The sequence below is a fragment of the Neomonachus schauinslandi genome, chromosome 10, assembly GCF_002201575.2.
Source record: "Neomonachus schauinslandi chromosome 10, ASM220157v2, whole genome shotgun sequence".
NCBI lineage: Eukaryota > Metazoa > Chordata > Mammalia > Carnivora > Phocidae > Neomonachus > Neomonachus schauinslandi.
In genome coordinates, this window is record NC_058412.1 from 51,708,838 (window position 1) to 51,728,395 (window position 19,558).

Consider the following 19,558-nt stretch of genomic DNA (forward strand, 5'->3'; position numbering starts at 1 on the left):
AGGATGCCTTTTTTCCATCTTCTAATGGAAAGAACCTGCATACCTGAGCGGGTTTCTTCTGAAACATTAACTGCAATTTTCGAAACTCTTGTAGTTTTGATGTACTGACTTTTTCCAAGTACATTTACATTCCAAGTATAGTGCAATTGAAGTAAAACACAGGAAGTAATGATACAGTTGTTTATTTTGAACATAAACAGGGAAAATTTTTTAATATAAGAATAGAACTCTAGAAAAAAACATTCCAGTGTACTGTAGTTCTTTGTGGAGTATAGAGAACAGTTATAATCCTCCCCATATTCACCTAGGTCATAAATTTTATGGCACACAAACTCAGATGAAAGATAAATTGCAAATGGTGGTATCATAAACCTATGTTCAAGAAACATATCAAACAAATACTTAGGCCTGTACTTTTTGCGATCTTGTAAAAAGCCTACAAATCTTGAATCACTTTAAAACTGTAGAGAATGGGGTATACAGAGGTGACTAAGGTACTTGAAAAACAGAACACAATGGATGGCTTATATATATGTCTAAAACATTATTTCCTCTTTATAGAAAATGTTTACAGCCAAAGAATAGCTAGAGGGATCAAACCAACTTAATCACAATAAGGAGAGTTGGTATCAAGTGCAGTACATTTTTATTCCCTTCTCCAACAGCTCTTTAAATCTTCACTGATGTTGACAGGCATTTTTTTGCAACCACATAGAGCTAAATTACAGAACTGGTTCTCCTAAGTGCGGTTCCTAGACCAAGAGCATCACCTAGGAACTTAATAGAGATGCCTGTTTCCATCTACCACTCCAAACCCACTAAAACAAATTCTAGGGTGAGGCCCAGCAGTATTTTTAAGCAGCACTCCAGGTGATTCTGATGCATATTCAAGTTGGAGAACCACTGGAGTAGAACTGGCTTTCAGTCAACTGCTGCGTAATTTTTACCAGTCTCTTCTGTACAAAGACAAATCGAGTAGTCTACTGAAGTATAACAGGCTCTGATAGTATTTTTCTTCCAATAAAAAAAAAAATTCCTTATTTAATGCTGTTTGCATTAAAATTATTATGCCTGATACATTAATAATCTGTTTTGTTCTTGAAGGAAGCCATTTCAGATGCCCTGTTGGAAAACTTAATCAGAGCAGGTCTGATACAATGGCAACATTTTACATTGGTATTCTTGTAAGTAAATAATATATCCCATTGCAAAACAAGTCTGTGAGTGAATTAACTATTTCATTACCAATTTTTATTTATCAATCTTTAGCACACATATAACACAATATTACATTCTCTACAATACTGTCTTCATTAAAACCACAAAAAGAAAAATGTGACTGCCTCTTAACATTCTTAAGAATAAAATTTTTAAAAAGCTGACCCTTTGACAAACTATAAATTTAATCCCTGCCTTTACATCAAATATATTTTGGCAGTTTTATCAGCATATTAATATTCACAATTGTAGAGACAAAAATCATTTTAATTAAGGATCAGTGTTTTCTTACACCATTTTGTGAAAGTAGCTGCTGCCATAATCTGATGGACTTTTTTTTCCCCAACAATACATGTTAAACTTTGTTACAGTTATTTTTAGAATTCACAAGCTTTTATTCATTCTGTCCTATTAGTGACTGTAAGGACAACCATTCATGATAATCTTTATACAGTAGATGTAGAACTGGTTCTTAAGTTTGGCTACATATTAGAATCATTTGAGAAGCTTTAAAATCTTAAAGGTTATTCCAGTGTGCAGCCAAAGTTAAGAACTACTGCCTTAAAAACAAGGTTTCAGCAACCAGTTTCTAACCCCAAATGCTACAGTAGTTTTAGAAGCATTTAACAGTTCGAACATGTGCTGGATTTGATCAGGTGTGGTATCCTGAATATCCTACTCTAGTGTCGATGGCTCTGGAGTAATCTAAGTTGTCTCTGTTGTCAGACTGACAGTGCTTACTATCAAGATTACTACTAGAGTTCTTGTTGAGAGAAATCATTCTTCAAAAAATGAATCTGCTTTGATAATGCATTAGGTTTTCTGGGACTTCTAAGGCACTGAAAATCCTTTGGAGACATCTTAAACCCCGACATCAGTGATTCTCAACCCAGGTTGCACCTTAGGAACTTTTTAGCTACAATGCTGAGATCTTTTCCTCAATCAACTAAATCAGAATCTCTGGTTGCATGCGGGTCTAGCAATATTTTTTAGAGCTCCATAGGTGAGGATTTGATAATAGAATGCCAATTTCTTAAATCAATAGTATTTGCTTTCATTTTGCTTGAGATTTTTGTGTGACAAAGTTAAACTACTAAGGCTTCTGAATTTAACCCTAATAAAATCAAGACAGAAGCAGTCAAAAGAACATTCAGAAAGTCAAGGCTTCTGGCATGGGCACATGTACTTTGAAAAAGGATATAAATTAATAAAGCCAGACATTATGAAACCAGTTCCCATAGTAGTTATAACTATCTGACTGAAGGTCACTTCCAGCTGTGAAGCACAAGTGAACTAGTCCCCCACTAAAATTTGTCTTTAAACTCTTCAAGTGCTCAGCTTAAAGTGCTCTAAAGTTTTGTTCAAAATCCAAGGCCCCCCCCCCATCCCCTAGACCTAGTGAATCAGAATCTCCAGAGGAGCTAGAGAACCCACATGTTTAACAAACTCCACGTGATTCTATACTGTTGATGGATATTTAAAAGAAGAGTTAAATTTTGGAGATGGCATAAATGCAGTAGTTAACACTGTCACACTTAATTAGAAGCTTGTATTTTCTCATAATTCACTGGGATTACTTTTGTTAAACAATACTAATTTACGGCAAAATATCTGATTCAAAATCATCTCTGCTCAGATTGTGTTCTTTGCCAGTGATATTTCATTTGGAGCCAGAAGGGGGAAAAAAGTTATTTCATAGTTCAGTTTTAAGCTTCTCATATAAGTCCTCTTGGTCAATCATGTCTGTGTGCCCATTCCAGCGGTGATAAGCAAGAAGAGCAGCATTGTGGGCAGCAATGGCACTCATCTCCATGGCACTTGCTGCACACTCTATACCATTGAGGTAGTAAAGTCTATCGTGGAGTATGATGGAGGGGCATTTCTCTGGAGGCTTATAATGAGGATATGCAAGCCATGGCTGCTTCACAGCATAATCATAGGACAAAAAGAGCTTTAATATTTGTTCTTTAGTGAGAATTTCTTGGGAAAAGATCTTCCAAACATATCCCCTATCTGTTAATGGTTGAGGGTTATCACTTTCTGTTACAGAGGACACAATCCCAATGCTGTTAATGAACAAATTTGAATTATCAGTAGTTAAGATTGTACTGAGATCAAATTTGTTTAAGGCTCTAGAGCTAAAAAGAGTTGAATTCAACTGCCCCTTAACTAAAGTTGTCACTATATGTTGGTAGTACTGATGGAATTCCTCAATTGGAGGATCAAAGTTGAGGAAAGTTATATTGGACATTTTTCGATTCAATGGAGTGGCCACCAAGACGATGTCATAGAAGCCTGAACGGGTCTCAGATCCAATTTGGTAGATCACTTCATACATCTTTGTGGGATTTCCTAGAAGAAAGAAGCATACATTTTAGTGTTTCTAGCATACTCTACTATATACCTTCCAAAAATAATTTTATTACTGTAGCAGTTTATAAAGTATAAAATAGTTAAAAGATAATTCTAAGGAATTAAAAAGTTTTACCCTTTAATATAACTGTGCCGAATTGAGGCAGTTTTCTACTGGAATAGAAATGATACTTTATCAGTAAGTACAAAATATGGAATTATACTTTTAAGAATGAGATTTTTTTTTTTTTAAGATTTTATTTATTTGAGAGAGAATGAGAGACAGAGCATGAGAGGGAAGAGGGTCAGAGGGAGAAGCAGACCCCCTGCTGAGCAGGGAGCCCGATGTGGGACTCGATCCCGGGACTCCAGGATCATGACCTGAGCCGAAGGCAGTTGCTTAACCAACTGAGCCACCCAGGCGCCCCTAGAATGAGATTATTTTTAAATCCAAGGAGATGTGCCACTGTACTTGAGCACATCTGGGAATATTTCCATGTGGTGCAACATACACAATTTATAATTCCATCATTTGGAACTGAGAGATGACAGAAGAGTGGTTTTTCTCCCTGAGCAATTTTTTTTTTTTTTAAGATTTTATTTATTTGACAGCGACAGTGAGAGAGGGAACACAAGCAGGGGGAGTGGGAGAGGGAGAAGCAGGCTTCCTGCTGAGCAGGGAGCCCGATGCGGGGCTTGATCCCAGGACCCTGGGGTCATGACCTGAGCCGAAGGCAGATGCTTAACGACTGAGCCACCCAGGCGTCCCGAGCAATTATTTTCTAGAGGGTAAATTAGGAATAGAATTTCAGGCTCACCTGTATGCTTGGTCCTTGTTTTCTCCTCTATGTACATTACTGAGCCAGATACAAGGTTGCTTTTGGATGCCTGAAGGAGCCCTGAGCAAACAAGTTTATTGCCACCTTCTACTGCCCAAAGGCCAGAATCAGCAGAGGACAATGATACTGCCCCTGTCAGTGGTAGGAAAAAATATGTTTTAATTTTGACTCTGTAAAAGGCCCTCTACCCACTCTCTTCCCAATTTAGGTGAGTTTTGCTCCAAGACATTGCCAAAAAGCCCCTGGGGGCAAAAATTGCAGTGAAAGCTAAGGACTCTCTCCCCACTAAAAATGCACAGATCTACTTATACACAATTTTGCCAACCATGTCTGAGGTTTCAGAGAAAGGTAAGTCTTCTCCAACTCATGGCCTAAAGTTTGGAGCCACCATAGCATCAGGTAAGCCCCTCTGTGAACTAATGTCTATAACTTCCAAGCCTTGGCTTACCCACGAAGCCATTGATGTTCATGCTTTGGCCATAATTGACCCTCATGACAGGTGCAACAATTTCACTGAGGAATTTCTCAGAGAAGCCTGCTTTCTGCAAAGTTTCAAGTAGTGTTCGGTTAAGCATTCCAAGGAATTCGTCCCCTCCTAGAGAATGCAGTAACTTTTCTACACTGCTGAAGGCGTAGTCGTGAGACTGGTAACGGTAGATCCTTTTGAAAAGAAGAGAAGTGGCCATTAAACACCAAACAAGATAAGGGGAAGGGAATTAGCATATTTCCTTCTAATGATTTTTACCTGTCACGTAAGATGCACCTCAGTCACCATCTTCCCCAGGTATCCCAGAAGCTCTTATCCCCACCCCTACCTCCTCAGGTAGTACGCTGTCCTCTGTATACTCTTCTGCATTAATATGGTCACTGGGAGCACCTTTAAAGAAGTGGGTATGTCCTAGGTCTTGTTCTCATTCACCTTTTTATCTTCCAGCAGCAGTTAGACATGTCTAAAATTAATCTTTCCACCAGGCTTGATCCTTTCCACCCACTCCCTATCCCAACCAAAATGTAGATTGGGATGTTAGTTCACTCCTAACATCGTACATGTCACCCTCAGTTCATTTAATTTCAAACTTAAATATTTTCACTTCTTTCTGCTTCTCCCACCCAAGAAGAAAACCTTACCAGTCTTCACAACATCTCTCTTGTTACTTCATTCTCATTTCCCTGATTTTAACTCGGGATTTATATTAAAACTACTAAGATGAGTAACTGATCTACCTGATTCCAGTTTCTTTTCTTTGAAACATTTATGAATCTCCCAGAAGTCCTAAAATACATCTTTAGTCATTATTTTTTTAATATTTATTTATTTGACAGAGAGCAGGAACACAAGCAGGGGGAGTGGGAGAGGGAGAAGCAGGCTTCCCGCAGAGCAGGGAGGCCGATGCGGGGCTCGATCCCAGGACCCTGGGATCATGACCTGAGCCAAAGGCAGACGCTTAATGACTGAGTCACCCAGGCGCCCCCATCTTTAGTCATTATTGACTTATCAAAAAACAACCCTGCTTACTAAATAAACTCCTGACCTTAAAAAAAGGAGTGAATTTTAGAGCCAAACTCATCAAGTCTAACTCTTTTGCTCTAACTGCAGATAAGAGACACAAGTAAAAGGACTTGTCTAAAAGTCACATGACAAGCAGAAGGTTCAAGCACAAGCTGCCCCCTCTGCCCTCAACCACACACACACACAAACTCACACTTACATCCTCCACTTGAACACACCTGACCCATTCACTGATCTCTAAATATGCTCTGCATATTTCTCCCCAACACTGCACTAGCTCTTCTCCCAACTAGAATACACTTTGGGCTTAACCCCACCTCCTCTGCAAAGTCTTGCTCAACTATTACTTAATTTTTAGAAAATACCACTAACATTTTCTTGAACTTCACAGACGTCCACATAGTAATTCAAGATGTAATTTTTCAAGTTGTGATACAAAAATGAGAAAGATGATTCCTTTCCCTCAAGGAGCCTACAGTTGGGGACAGATAATAAGGCACATACATAGATAAGTATATGAAACAAAGGAAGAAATAAGTACCAAAGAAAGATCTCTATCTTACATCAACTTTCTTCTCTCAAATTGTAAATATTTTGAGCAGGAGACAATGTCCCATCCATTTCAATATTACCTGCTGTCTAACAGTGTAGTATATAAAACACAATACATTTTTGTGGAAGAAATTGATATCCGTGCCTAAACAAAAACTAAAATAACTCCTTCCAACCTTATCAATTGGTTTCTAGTCCTAGGAAGTTGGAAAAAGTAGAGGATGAAAACACGGAGTTCTTTAGAAAATAGGCTATCTCATAAAATGAAGAATGACCTTTGGCTAACAGCAAGACAAAACAGTAGCCAATTAAATAACACATATAATATCATAAAGAAATTACTCCCTGCCGCCTCCTGCCTGGGACCCAACCCCACTCCATCAAGCCTCCAGTAAAGGCCTCCTAGATGTGAGACAACAGAGACCATGTAATCATTGAACATGTAACTGTTTTACAATACTATTTGCATTAGAATACATATTTACTAAGAAGTTAGATGTGTAATTTCTGCTAATCAGGCTGCTTTACAGCCTCTTCTTTTTAAACTACATTTGTATAATCCTTAACATTTACTCATTCAATAAATATTTATGAAGCATTAACTTTGAGCCAGGTATTCTAGGTGCTAAAGATGCAGAGGTCAACACAACAGAGAAAAAATGTCTAATGGATCCTGTGTTCTACTTGGGGAAACAGGTAGTAAAAAAATTAATGTGAATAAATTATGTAACAGTTTAGAGGATGATAAATGTTAAGGAGAAAGCAAATCAAAAAGGAAGACTGAGAAGGCTTAGAGTTGGTAGAGTTGCAACTCTAAATAAGATGGTCCCCCAAAATAAGTAGAGTGGTCAAGGAAAGCCTAAGAAGGTAACATCTGAGCAAAGACCTGAGGGAGGTGAGAATTGCAGCATCCAGGGGAGAAAATATTTTGATAAAAGAGTGGTGCAAAAGCCTCATGATAGAAGCATGCCTGGTGTGTGCAAAGAACAACGAGGCCAGTGCAGTTTAAACAGATCCAGGAGAGCAGGAAGAGGCACAGTCAGAAAAAAAAGTATTGGGTGGGGGCGCCTGGGTGGCTCAGTTGGTTGAGCGACTGCCTTCGGCTCCGGTCATAATCCTGGAGTCCCGGGATCGAGTCCGGCATCGGGCTCCCTGCTCGACAGGGAGTCTGCTGCTCCCTCTGACCCTCCCCCCTCTCATGCTCTCTCTCTCATTCTCTCTCTCAAATAAATAAATAAAATATTGGGTGGGGGTTGGGGGGGTGAGAGATGAAACACTTCTGGAAGGGTGGAGTTAAGGACCTCAGAAAATCTACATAAAAGCAATGAGGGGGCGCCTGGGTGGCTCAGTCGTTAAGCGTCTGCCTTCAGTTCGGGTCATGATCTCAGGGTCCTGGGATCTAGCCCCACAGGACCTCCCTGCTCGGCGAGAAGCCTGCTTCTCCCTCTCCCACTCCCCCTGCTTGTGTTCCCTCTCTCGCTGTGCCTCTCTCTGTCAAATAAATAAAATCTTTAAAAAAAGTTTCAAAAGCCCTATCTCCAAATATAGTCATTCTGAGCTACAGGGGCCTAGGGCTTCAACCTGTGAAGGGGGTAGGGCATAATTCTGCCCATAATAAACAGGAAATAAAAAATTAGGAGGTAAGATTACCTATGTCAGGTCTTTAAAGCCATTGTACAGATTTTGGCTGTTAGTCTGCATGAAATAACCACTGAAAGTTTGTATTTTTAATTTAAATTCAAGGTAGTTAACATATAGTATAGGGGCGCCTGGGTGGCTCAGTCGTTAAGCCTCTGCCTTCAGCTCAGGTCATGATTCCAGCGTCCTGGGATCGAGCCCGGCATCGGGCTCCCTGCTCGGCGGGAAACCTGCTTCTCCCTCTCCCACTCCCCCTGCTTGTGTTCCCTCTCTCGCTGTGTCTCTCTCTGTCAAATAAATAAATAAAATCTTAAAAAAAAAAAAACAAACATAGTATTGGTTTCAGGAGTAGAATTTAGTGATTCATCACTTACATATAACACCCAGTGCTCATCCCAACAAGCCCTCCTTAATACCCACCCCCATTTAGCCCATCCCCCAACCCACCCCCCCCCTCCAGCAACCCTCAGTCTGTCCTTTTGTTTTTTTAAGCTTTTATTTATTTGTCAGAGAGCACAAGCAGGGGGTACAGCAGGCAGAGGGAGAAGCAGGCTCCCTGCTGAGCAAGAAGCCTGATGTGGTACTCAATCCCCTCATGACCTGAGCCAAAGGCAGACACTTAACCGACTGAGCCACCCAGGCATCCCTCAGTTTGTTCTCTTAACTATAGAGTCTCTTATGGTTTGCCTCCCTCTCTGTTTTTATGTTATTTTATTTTTCCTTCCTTTCCCCCATGTTTGTTTGTTTTGTTTCTTAAATTACACATCAGTGGAATCATGATATTTGTCTTTTCTCTATTTCACTTAGCATAATACACTGGTTCCATCCACATTGTTGCAAATGGCAATATTTCACTGTGTGTGTGTGTGTGTGTGTGTGTATCCACATCTTTGTCCATTCATCTGTTGATGGACATTCGGGCTCTTTCCATAATTTGGCTATTGTTGATAGTGCTGCTATAACTGGGTGCATGTGCCCCTTCAAATCAGGACTTTTGTATCCTTTTTTTTTTAAGATTTTATTTATTTATTTGACAGAGAGAGACACAGCGAGAGAGGGAACACAAGCAGGGGAAGTGGGAGAGGGAGAAGCAGGCTTCCTGCCGAGCAGGGAGCCCAATGTGGGGCTTGATCCCAGGACCCTGGGATCAGGACCTGAGCCGAAGACAGACGCTTAACTACTGAGCCACCCAGGGGCCCCTTGTATCCTTTAGATAAATACTAGTAGTGCAATTGCTGGGTCATAGGGTAGCTCTATTTTTGCCACTAAAGTTTCTGAGCAGAGAAGTAATATGATGACTCCTAGATTTTTAAAAATACCTCTTTGGCTGCTATGCTGAAAACAGATAGTGGTAGCACAAGGGCAAAAGCAGGGAGGTGAGTTAGGAGGTATATTAGTTTCCAGTTGCTACTGTAACAAATTACCACAAACTAAGTGGCTTAAACAAGACAAATTTATTATCTTATGGTTCTGCAGGTTAGAAATCCAAAAGTCAATTTCACTGGTCTAGAGAGTCAAGGTGTCAGCAAGGTTGGTTCCTTCTGGAAGCTCTGAGGGAAGAGTCCATTTTCTTGCTTTTTTCAGTTTCTATAAGTCACCTGCATTCCTTGGCTCATGGCACCTTTCTGGCATCATTCCAACCTCTTACTTCCATCATCACATTTCCTACTACTCACTCTGATCCTCCTGCCTCCCTCTTATAAGGACTCTTGTGATTACACTGGGCCCACCTAAATAATTGGGAATAATCTTCCCATTTCAGGATCCCTAACTTAATCATATCTGCAAAGCCCCTTTTATCATGTAAGGTAACACATTCACAGGTTCCAGGGATTAGGGTGTAGACATCTTGCATGGGGAGAGAGGCATTTGATTCAGCCTACCACAGGGAGCTATTCCAACAATACAGACGAGATAATAGTGGCTTGCATCAAAGTGGTAGAAGCCATGGTGGTGAGAAGTGGTGAAATTCTGGATACATTTTAAAAACTAATAGGATTAAAGATAGACTAGATTTGGGAAAGGAGGAAGAGAAAAGAGTAAAATATGACTCAGTATATTTGTTAGGAGTAACTGGAAGGAAGAAAGGGTGTTTATAAAGCCTTTCACTGTGAATCCTATCAGTCTCAGATTAAGAAATGTTAAGGATCTAATATTTCCTCAGAAACACACTAAGTGCTAGAGACAAGAATGAGCTTTAACCTAGCCCAGAAACCAAGATATCTCAACAGAAAGCCATCACTGAACCAGAGGATTCAATTCAACAAACATCTGAGTATCTACTGTATTCTAATTATTGTACATACCATAGAACAACACAAGCGTGTGGGTGCTGTGCGCCATATAACACTTATGCGACATCCCAGTTTGAAAAGAAATGAATGGCAACTAGAGATTTAGGGGAAGGCTTTGCTGAAAGGGCTGAGAAAAGAGATTGGACTCTGGAGTAAGGAATAGCATCCAACTAGAAGAAATGCATAAGTAAATGCTCAGAACTGGAAATTAACCTGGAAAGTATGGACAGCAGGGCTACAGGATTTCCACCCCAAGCAGCTCCACCAACAAGAAAATGAATGCATACTCGCACGGGTGTGGGGTGTTGCCTATCACCCTCTTTCAAATGTCATGGTTTACTACTGTCACATGGGCCTTCGCTCACACTGTGCACTCTGAAACGAAGCACAAAAATGACAATGTACTTCTCCAAAGCTGGTCAGCAAATCCCCCAAAAGTTTTTCCAGAAGGGGACCCAAATGGATTTGTCATATACATTGAAAATAGGGAGAAAAAAATTTGAGCAAGGGCTTTAGGTTTCTATACTATTCAAAGAAAGAAAAAACTCAAGAATATTATCCAATTGCACATTTTAACCTAATATTTGCAACTGTGACTATAGGTAAGATTCACTTGAGGTACTTTTAAAAATACCAATCCTCAGGCGCCTGCGTGGCTCAGTCGTTAAGCGGCTGCCTTCGGCTCAGGTCATGATCCCTGGGTCCTGGGATTGAGCCCCACATCAGGCTCCTGCTCAGTGGGAAGCCCGCTTCTCCCTCTCCCACTCCCCCTGCTTGTGTTCCCCACTCTCGCTGTCTCTGTCAAATAAATAAATAAAATCTTTAAAAAAAAAAAAATACCAATGCCCACGGGCACCTCAGTTAAGTGTCTGCCTTCGGCTCAGGTCATGATCTCAGGGTCCTGGGGTTGAGCCCTGCATCAGGCTCCCTGCTCAGCGGGTGGCCTACTTCTCCCTCTTCCTCTGCCGCTCTCCCTGCCTGTGCTCGCTTGCTCACTTTCTCTCAAATAAATAAATAAAATCTTTTAAAAAAAGAGGGGTGCCTGGGTGGCTCAGTCGTTGAGCATCTGCCTTCGGCTCAGGTCGTGATGCCGGGGTCCTGGGATCGAGCCCTACATCGGGCTCCCTGCTCTGTGGGAAGCCTGCTTCTCCCTCTCTCACTCCCTCTGCTTGTGTTCCCTCTCGCTGCGTCTGTCAAATAAATAAATAAAATCTTAAAAAAAAAAAAAAAAAAGATTGATTCCAATGTGCAGCCAGGGTTGAGAACTACTGCTTCACTGAAATGCAGGGGAATCTGTTGTTCCAGATTACTCTTTGGCAACCTCTGTTGTTCCCAATTCTGATTTTTGCAATATCCCAGAGTATCTCCAGCATGGGGTGATATTACAAATACAGTTGACCCTTGAATAACACAGGTTTGAACTGTGCAAGTAAATTTATATATGGGTTTTGGTTTTATTTTTTTTTTTCCAGATATATACAGTGGGAGTACCATAAATATATTTTCTCTTCCTTGATTCTTTTTTTTTTTTAAGATTTTTATTTATTCATTTGAGAGAGGGAGAGGGTGCACAAGCAGGGGGAGAGGCAGAAGGAGAGGGAGAAGCAGGCTCCTTGCTGAGCCAGGAGCCCGATGTGGGGCTTGATCCCAGGACCTGGAGATCATGACCCGAGCCGAAGGCAGATGCTCAACCATCTGAGCCACCCGGGCGCCCCTCCTTTTGATTTTCTTAACATTCTTTTCTCCAGCTTCCTTTATTGTAAGCATTAGACACAGCATATAAAACATGTATTCATTGACTGTTTATGTTCTTAGTAAGTCTTCCTGTCAACAGCGGGCTATTAGCAGTTAGGTTTTGGGGAAGTCAAAAGTTACACAGAGATTTTCAACTATGCAAGGGATTGGCACCCCAACCCCCCCCAAATTATTCAAGGGTCATTTATTTAATAACTGGTACAGCATTCAACAGGGAGTAGACTGATGACAGCACTAGAACTGAGTCAAGATTCCCTGCTGGTGGCGGGGGGAAGGGGTTTGGAGAGGAGGCAGACAGGGAGGAGTAGGAACACAGAGGGCAACAGCTATGTCACTAGTCCAGCAGTATTTACTTCAACAACTGGCACATGCTGGCTCAATACCAGCCTTCTCGCCAGCTTTCTCATAGGATGTGATAAAATTACCAAAATAAAATTTTTCTGTTCCTGACTTATTGAAAGAAACAGAAATGTAGGGTGCATGGCCCTTTGAACAACATAAGGATCAGTGCTGTATAATCAAATATCAAAGACCAGAGGTAGGCAGTAATTCCATAAAGTAGGGGAACTGTTTTCTAAAATCAAAAATAGAGATGCCTGGCTGACTCAGTCAGAAAAGCATGCGACTCTTGATCTCAGGGTAATAAACTTTAAAATCAAAAATAGTATTATCCTGGGGCACCTGACAACTGGCTCAGTCCATACAGCGTGCGACTCTTAAATCTCTGAGGTCACGAGTTCAAGCCCCACATCGGGCATAGAGTTTACTTCATCAAAAAAAAAAAAAGTATAATCTATCTCATCACTGCATTTATTTCACAGTTCTTTTTTTTTCAATAAAAAAAATTTTTGAAAGATTTTATTTATTTATTTAACAGAGAGATACATAGCGAGAGAGGGAACACAAGCAGGGGGAGTGGGAGAGGGAGAAGCAGGCTTCCCGCCCAGCAGGGAGCCCGATGCGAGGCTGGATGCCAGGACGCTGGGATCACGACCTGAGCCGAAGGCAGACGCTTAACGACTGAGCCACCCAGGCGTCCCTATTTCACAGTTCTATAATATCCAGAATTCACTTTAAAAGTGATTTCTTGATTTCTCACAGGGCAGTTCTCTACATGTCAAGTAAGCCACGGGTAAGAAAATTTACATAGAGGCTGTATCTGATGCCATCTGAACTTGATTTTCCTGTTGAGCATGCTGAAGGTAGCATGTTGCTACCTTCCTTCTTTACAAACTGGCTATCTCTACACAAATTCTATATATTTTCTTAGTTATGGTTTACTGCTTGTCTCTCTACTAGAATGTATATTCTTTGAGGACAGGGACATGTTCTATTCTACATCCTCCGGACCCAGAATAGTGCCTGGCACGTAATAGGCAGTCAATATTTGGTAAATGAATAAATGAATGACTACTTTAAAACAATCTGCACTGTAGCTGACCTTAATGTATCCACTGGAAAAGTGTTTGAGGAATTGACCTAACAACGATGTCTAGAAAGAGAAATCCCAGGGGCACCTGGGTGGCTCCGTCAGTTAAGTATCTGCCTTGGGCTCGGGTCATGATTCCAGGGTCCTGGGATCGAGCCCCACATCGGGCTCCTTGCTCAGGGGGGGGGGGGAGTCTGCTTCTCCCTCTCCCTCTGCTGCTCCCCCTGCTTGTGCTCACTCATGCACTCTCTCTCTGTCAGATAAATAAACAAAATCTTTAAAAAAAAAAAAAAAAAAAATCCCAAACTACCGTAAGTTACAAAAACTAGAGTATATTTATCCTACTCAATCCTTATATCTGTCCTTGTCAATACTGGGTCATATATGACATGTAATTTTACCTTATTGACAATTATTTTACTACACTGAAACTCATAGTAATGAAATATCAGCACTTACAAGTTAAATTTCTCTAGCATCTAAAATTGTAAACCAGCATAAAAATTAGCACACGCCAGGGCGCCTGGGTGGCTCAGTCGTTGAGCATCTGCCTTCAGCTCGGGTCATGATCCCAGAATCCTGGGACAGAGCCCCTCGTCAGGCTCCCTGCTCAGCAGGGAATCTGCTTCTTCCTCTCCCTCTGCTCACTTTCTTTTGCTATCTCAAATAAATAAATAAAATCTTAAAAAGCGAGAGAGAGAGAACTCTGGAGCCAGAATACTTGGGTGGGAACTCCAGCTCCACCACTTACTAGGTTGGTGTTCTTGCACACTTGAAACCTCTATGCCTCCACCTTCCACATCTGTAAGAAGCTAATAACAGTACCTGAGAGAGCTGTCATAAGAATTCAAGGACTTAACATTTGTAGAGCATTTAAGTGTGTGTGGCAAAACTAGGGGCGCCTGGGTGGCTCAGTCATTAAGCATCTGCCTTCAGCTCGGGTCATGATCCCAGGGTCCTGGGATCGAGTCCCACATCGGGCTCCCTGCTCGGCAGGAAGCCTGCTTCTCCCTCTCCCACTCCCCCTGCTTGTGTTCCTGCTCTCACTATGTCTCTCTCTGTCAAATAAATAAAATATTAAAAAAAAACAAACTAAGCATTTGCAAAATACATTTTCTTTTTTCTTTTTTTTTTTTTTTACTTATTTATTTGACAGAGAGAGAGATAGCGAGAGCAGGAACACAAGCAGGGGGAATGGGAGAGGGAGAAGCAGGCTTCCCGCCGACAGGGAGCCCGATGCGGCACTCGATCCCAGGACCCTGGCATCATGACCCGAGCTGAAGGCAGACGCTTAACGACTGAGCCACCCAGGCGCCCGCAAAATACGTTTTTTTTTTTAAAGATTTTATTTATTTATTAATGAGAGAGAGAGAGGCAGAGGGAGAAGCAGGCTCCCAAGGAGCAGGGAGCCCGATGCGGGACTCGATCCCAGGACCCTGGGATCATGACCTGAGCCAAAGGCAGACGCTTAACCGTCTGAGCCACCCAGGCGCCCAGCAAAATACATTTTCAAAAGCAAAAATTACTCTTTCAATATTCAAGTGGATAAACGGTCTGCATATTTTATGCAAACCATTTACCTAACAATCTGACAAACAGGGCTTACAGTTAGGTAGAGAACTGTTTCAAGAAATAAAATTCCTAAAGATCATCTAACTAAAAGGTCTTAGGGTAAATGGAAGGGGGAAAAAATTACCTCATAAACTTGTCCAATATGTCCTCTACCCACATGTGCATTCGGAGGGACTGAAATCCATAGTGCCAAATTAGTTTAATCATGTTAATTATAAACCAGCTGCTCTCCTCAAACACCAGAGTCTCTCCGTCATACACCCCCATTAGGCCACCAGAGCTCTGAATAGTAAAGAGACCTGCAAAAACAGAAAGGGTTAGCTAAACTCAGGGTTTCTATGTTGATCAAATGAAAGATCATCTGAAGCTAGGTGGACACTCTGAAGTGCGTGAATTCTGGGCTTCCCCCAGTTCTCAGAAAACATATTAAAGGAGCTCTATCTTTAGAACAGTGTGTAATACACTATTCATTCACTACGCTGTCCTAAAGCAGATCTCTAAAGGAAGGGTCAGATGGTCATGCACATATATCAAAATCAGCCTGGCTATTTTTAGTTGAAAAAGACTAAAAAGTCAAAGGAAAATGTCAGAACACAAACTGAATTCAATTTAAAAACAGAAATGTTGGGCGCCTGGGTGGCTCAGTCAGTTAAGCATCTGCCTTCAGCTCAGGTCATGATCCTGGGGTCCCGGAATCAAGCCCTGCATCGGGCTCCCCGCTTAGCAGAGCGTCTGCTTCTCCCTTTGCCCTTCCTCCTGCCCATCCTCTCTCTCTCTCTCTCTCAAATAAATAAAATCTTTTTAAAAAATTTAAAAAAAAAAAACAGAAACATCAGACATGAATATTTGCAGCATTAACTGCTCCTGGCATATATTTGCCCTCATGGAGGAAAGCAGCTCAGGAAGCATCCACAGATGTGGAAAGCAGCAAAGGGAAAGGAGACATCCCCATTCCTGTATGAATCCTATTTTGCATAACTGGCTATTTCAGATAGCAAAAATTACACAATATTCTCTGAGCAAAGGGCCTGCGGAGGCCTGCCAGACTTCCCCCAACCTGTCCAGCTCCTCTGCTGGCAGGGAAGCAGTCAGATGTCCCAGGTTCTAGGCACATGTCTGGACCCATACCTGTGTGAGTGACTTTATGCTAGACACTGAAAGCCTCTGGGCCTCATTTTCCCAGCTGTAAATGAGTACGCAAGGTTTCTGCTAACTCAAACCATTCTTTGACTCTTTAACATGAACCCAGAGGTTTAAGAACTAAGAACAGCAACCATCCCCACCCGCCCCCCCAATGGCTGTAATTCCAGATAACTGAAGATACAGATAACTAGTGTCCCATTACGGGAAAGTGGCTCCTAACTAAGCTTGCACTAATTGCTAGCAGCAAAGTGAGGAAAACCGTTTTACCAACTTCTCTGTAAAAGACAACAAAGCGGAAAAGTTTCAGTTCCCTATCTGATAAACATATCCATGGATGGTCACACAGAAATCTGCTTAGCTCTAAGAACAAATTACATACCCAGGTCCTTGACAAAACGCTTCATGTGCAGATTTAAAGGATGGATGACAGAACCTCCTGCCTCATATTCTTGCCCTCGGACAGTCATTGTGGCCAGGCGGCCTCCCACCTCTCCCCTTTCAAACAGGTCAATCTTCACATCTTTCCCAAATTTCTGCCGCAGATAATAGGCTGCTGAAGTGCCACCAATTCCAGCTCCAATAATTGCTATGGATGGAAAAAAAAAAAAAAGGAACAGTTTCTTTCCTTCTTACCCAGCTATGTGGGTTTTGTTTTTGAATAACAGATGTTAGTCAAGGCTATTATCACCAATTTAGGGAAGCTGGGGACCCGGAGGCAAGTGACAGTTGCTGAAGATAGAACTCTGAATCTGGACAGACACAGCCCTCGGACAAAAGTGGTAGTACATTGATGTACAAATTGACATTGGATTGGGGGGACAAATCCCCAAAGGTTCTCATAGTTCTTTGTTGAGACACCACTGGTTCTGCACAACCTTCTTCGTGCCCAAAGCATGGGAACAGAGGAGGTGGGCCTTTTCAGCATGCATTTTAAATAAAGTGGCCACCGTTTTTGTCAAGATTTGTTCTGTCTCATTAATATAAATGGGTTAGGGGCGCCTGGGTAGCTCAGTTGGTTAAGCAACTGCCTTCGGCTCAGGTCATGATCCTGGAGTTTCGGGATCGAGTCCCACATCGGGCTCCCTGCTCAGCAGGGAGTCTGCTTCTCCCTCTGACCCTCCTCCGTCTTATGCTTTCTGTCTCTCATTCTCTCTCGCAAATAAAATCTTTAAAAAAAAAAAAAATAGATGGGTTAATGCCCCCACAAAACAAAGCTTTAAGGGGAGTAAGAAAGGAAACCAAACGCGGCAAAAACCAAGACTGAAACTTGAGAGTGGATTATTTCGGCTGTGTAGTAGTCCTAGGTAGAGAAATTGTGCAAGCTAGGGCCTCTGGCAGCAGGCCGACCTCAGCAAAGTGAAAGGGGGTAATGGGGTTCCAGTCCAGTCTATCAAGGGAAGCAGACGGGTCAGCTTGTTTGCACTGCTCTGCGTGCTGTGACCGCGTGCGCCTGTCATCCGCAGAGCGAGGCGGCCGGTCGCTCCAGAACCAGAAGACTGGCCTCCTAAAGGTGCAGCAAGGGAAGGAGGCGAGAGGGTCCTCGGCCTCCGCAGACCCCCAGGCCTCCGAGACGGGCACAAGGGGCGCTTGGCGGCCGCCCGCCCCAATACTCCCTCCACCGCCCATTCCCCTAATGGGCACATCGACAAGGTCCCAGGAAGACACGGTCCCTGGGGCACCGACAGCGACCCTAAGTCACGAACTGAGAAGACTTTGACCTGCGCGGAGGATTCGGCGCGCGCGGCCTGGTGGACGTCGCGGCCGCAGGGCCTGGTGCACTGCGTAGCGGCCGCCCGGCGCGGGGCGTGCTCCCGCACCCTTTCCGTGCCGTCCCCCGCCCCCGTCACCTACCGATCTTATCTGGCGGGGCCCGCAGCTCGGCGCTCCCGGGGCACCCCCAGCTGCACAGCAGCAGCCACAGCCCCAGAAGCGACGAGACGAGCTCCCCAGCCACGAGCCCCATGGCTCCCGGAGCGCGGCAGTCCACAGGAGCGCCCTATAGTCCGCGGCTGCTATGAGTCTGCGCGCTCCGCACGCCCCGCCCCCTACCGGCCTCGCCCCTCCGAGCCCCGCCCAAGGAGCGGGGCGTCCCTTCAGGAGCTTCCAAGCATGGTCCGCTCGGTTCCTAAGCATGTCCCGCCCCTTCGAAACGCACCCTACTTCTGGGACACACCAGAGGCACCGGGGGCACCAGAGGCGGAGGCTCACCCCAGCTCGCCGCATTACTCCCCTTCTATTCAGGTGGAGCATCACTTCTTCACTAGTGACCTCTTCTGTCTTTTCAGTCTCTGCCTGTCAGAGAATGCACAAAGCAAATCGCTGTCGGACCCATGGAGCAACAAATGCTTACTGAGTGACCACTATGTTCCGGGGACTGTTGGGCATAAGATGAATGGGTAAACAGTGATCGCTGAAAGGGAAAATGAGGGTGACCCGGGATGGGTGGTCCAAGGTGGAAAGTAATGGTAGATATGAATAAAAGTAATGTGCCCATATCACACAGTAGAGCATTATGCAAGCATTAAAAAGAATGTAGGACCTTTCCTGGTATTGTTAGGTGAGAAAAACTAGTGGCTGAGTGATGGGTATTATAAGATCCCATTTTCTAAGTAAAATACTCCACCTCCACTCTTCCCCCGCCCCGCCAAAAGAAAACAAAACAAAAAACCAGTATGTGAACATGAAGAACAGTGTGGATGGAAGGAACAGAAGTTGGATAAAAAGAAATATTAAACTTGGAAAAAGGGAGTATAAAACCCAGTGCAAAAAGCATTCATTCAGGGTGCCTGGGTGGCTTAGATGGTTAAGCGTCTGCCTTCGGCTCAGGTCAGGATCCCAGTTTCCTGGGATTGAGTCCCGCATCGGGCTCTCTGCTAGGCGGGGAGCCTGCTTCTTTCTCTGCCTCTGCCTCTCTCTCTGACTCTCATGAATAAATAAATAAAACATTAAAAAAAAAAGCATTCATTCATTGGACAAATATTTATTGAGTTCCTACTAAGTGGCAAGCAATGTTCTAGGTGCTTGAGAAAAATCAGTGAACAAAACAGATTTTTAAAAATATTTATTTTAATTGAGCTGATATTCTAGTGGAAGGAGATATGGTAATTAGAACAAATAAGTAAATGATGTATTATACAGAGTGGAGTAAGAAGAATGAGGAATGGGTTACAGTTTTAAATAAGGTGGTTGGGGTAGGCCTCATTGAACAGGATAGCATCTAAGCAAAAGCTTTCAGGGAGTGAGGGAGTGGGTCAAG

The 19,558-nt window shown here is 42.9% G+C and overlaps 1 protein-coding gene across 1 annotated transcript; it reads right to left on the bottom strand.

Annotated features, from left to right (window-relative positions):
- Positions 1–166: 166 nt before the first annotated feature.
- On the bottom strand, positions 167–18,308 carry PCYOX1 (prenylcysteine oxidase 1). The gene is made up of 6 exons (XM_021699167.2): positions 18,154–18,308; positions 16,682–16,888; positions 15,284–15,458; positions 4,858–5,069; positions 4,389–4,541; positions 167–3,570 (listed from the first exon to the last, which is right to left on the bottom strand). The coding sequence occupies exons 1-6, from the start codon at positions 18,263–18,265 to the stop codon at positions 2,912–2,914; spliced, it is 1,518 nt and encodes a 505-aa protein (XP_021554842.1). The 5' UTR covers positions 18,266–18,308; the 3' UTR covers positions 167–2,911.
- Positions 18,309–19,558: the final 1,250 nt, after the last annotated feature.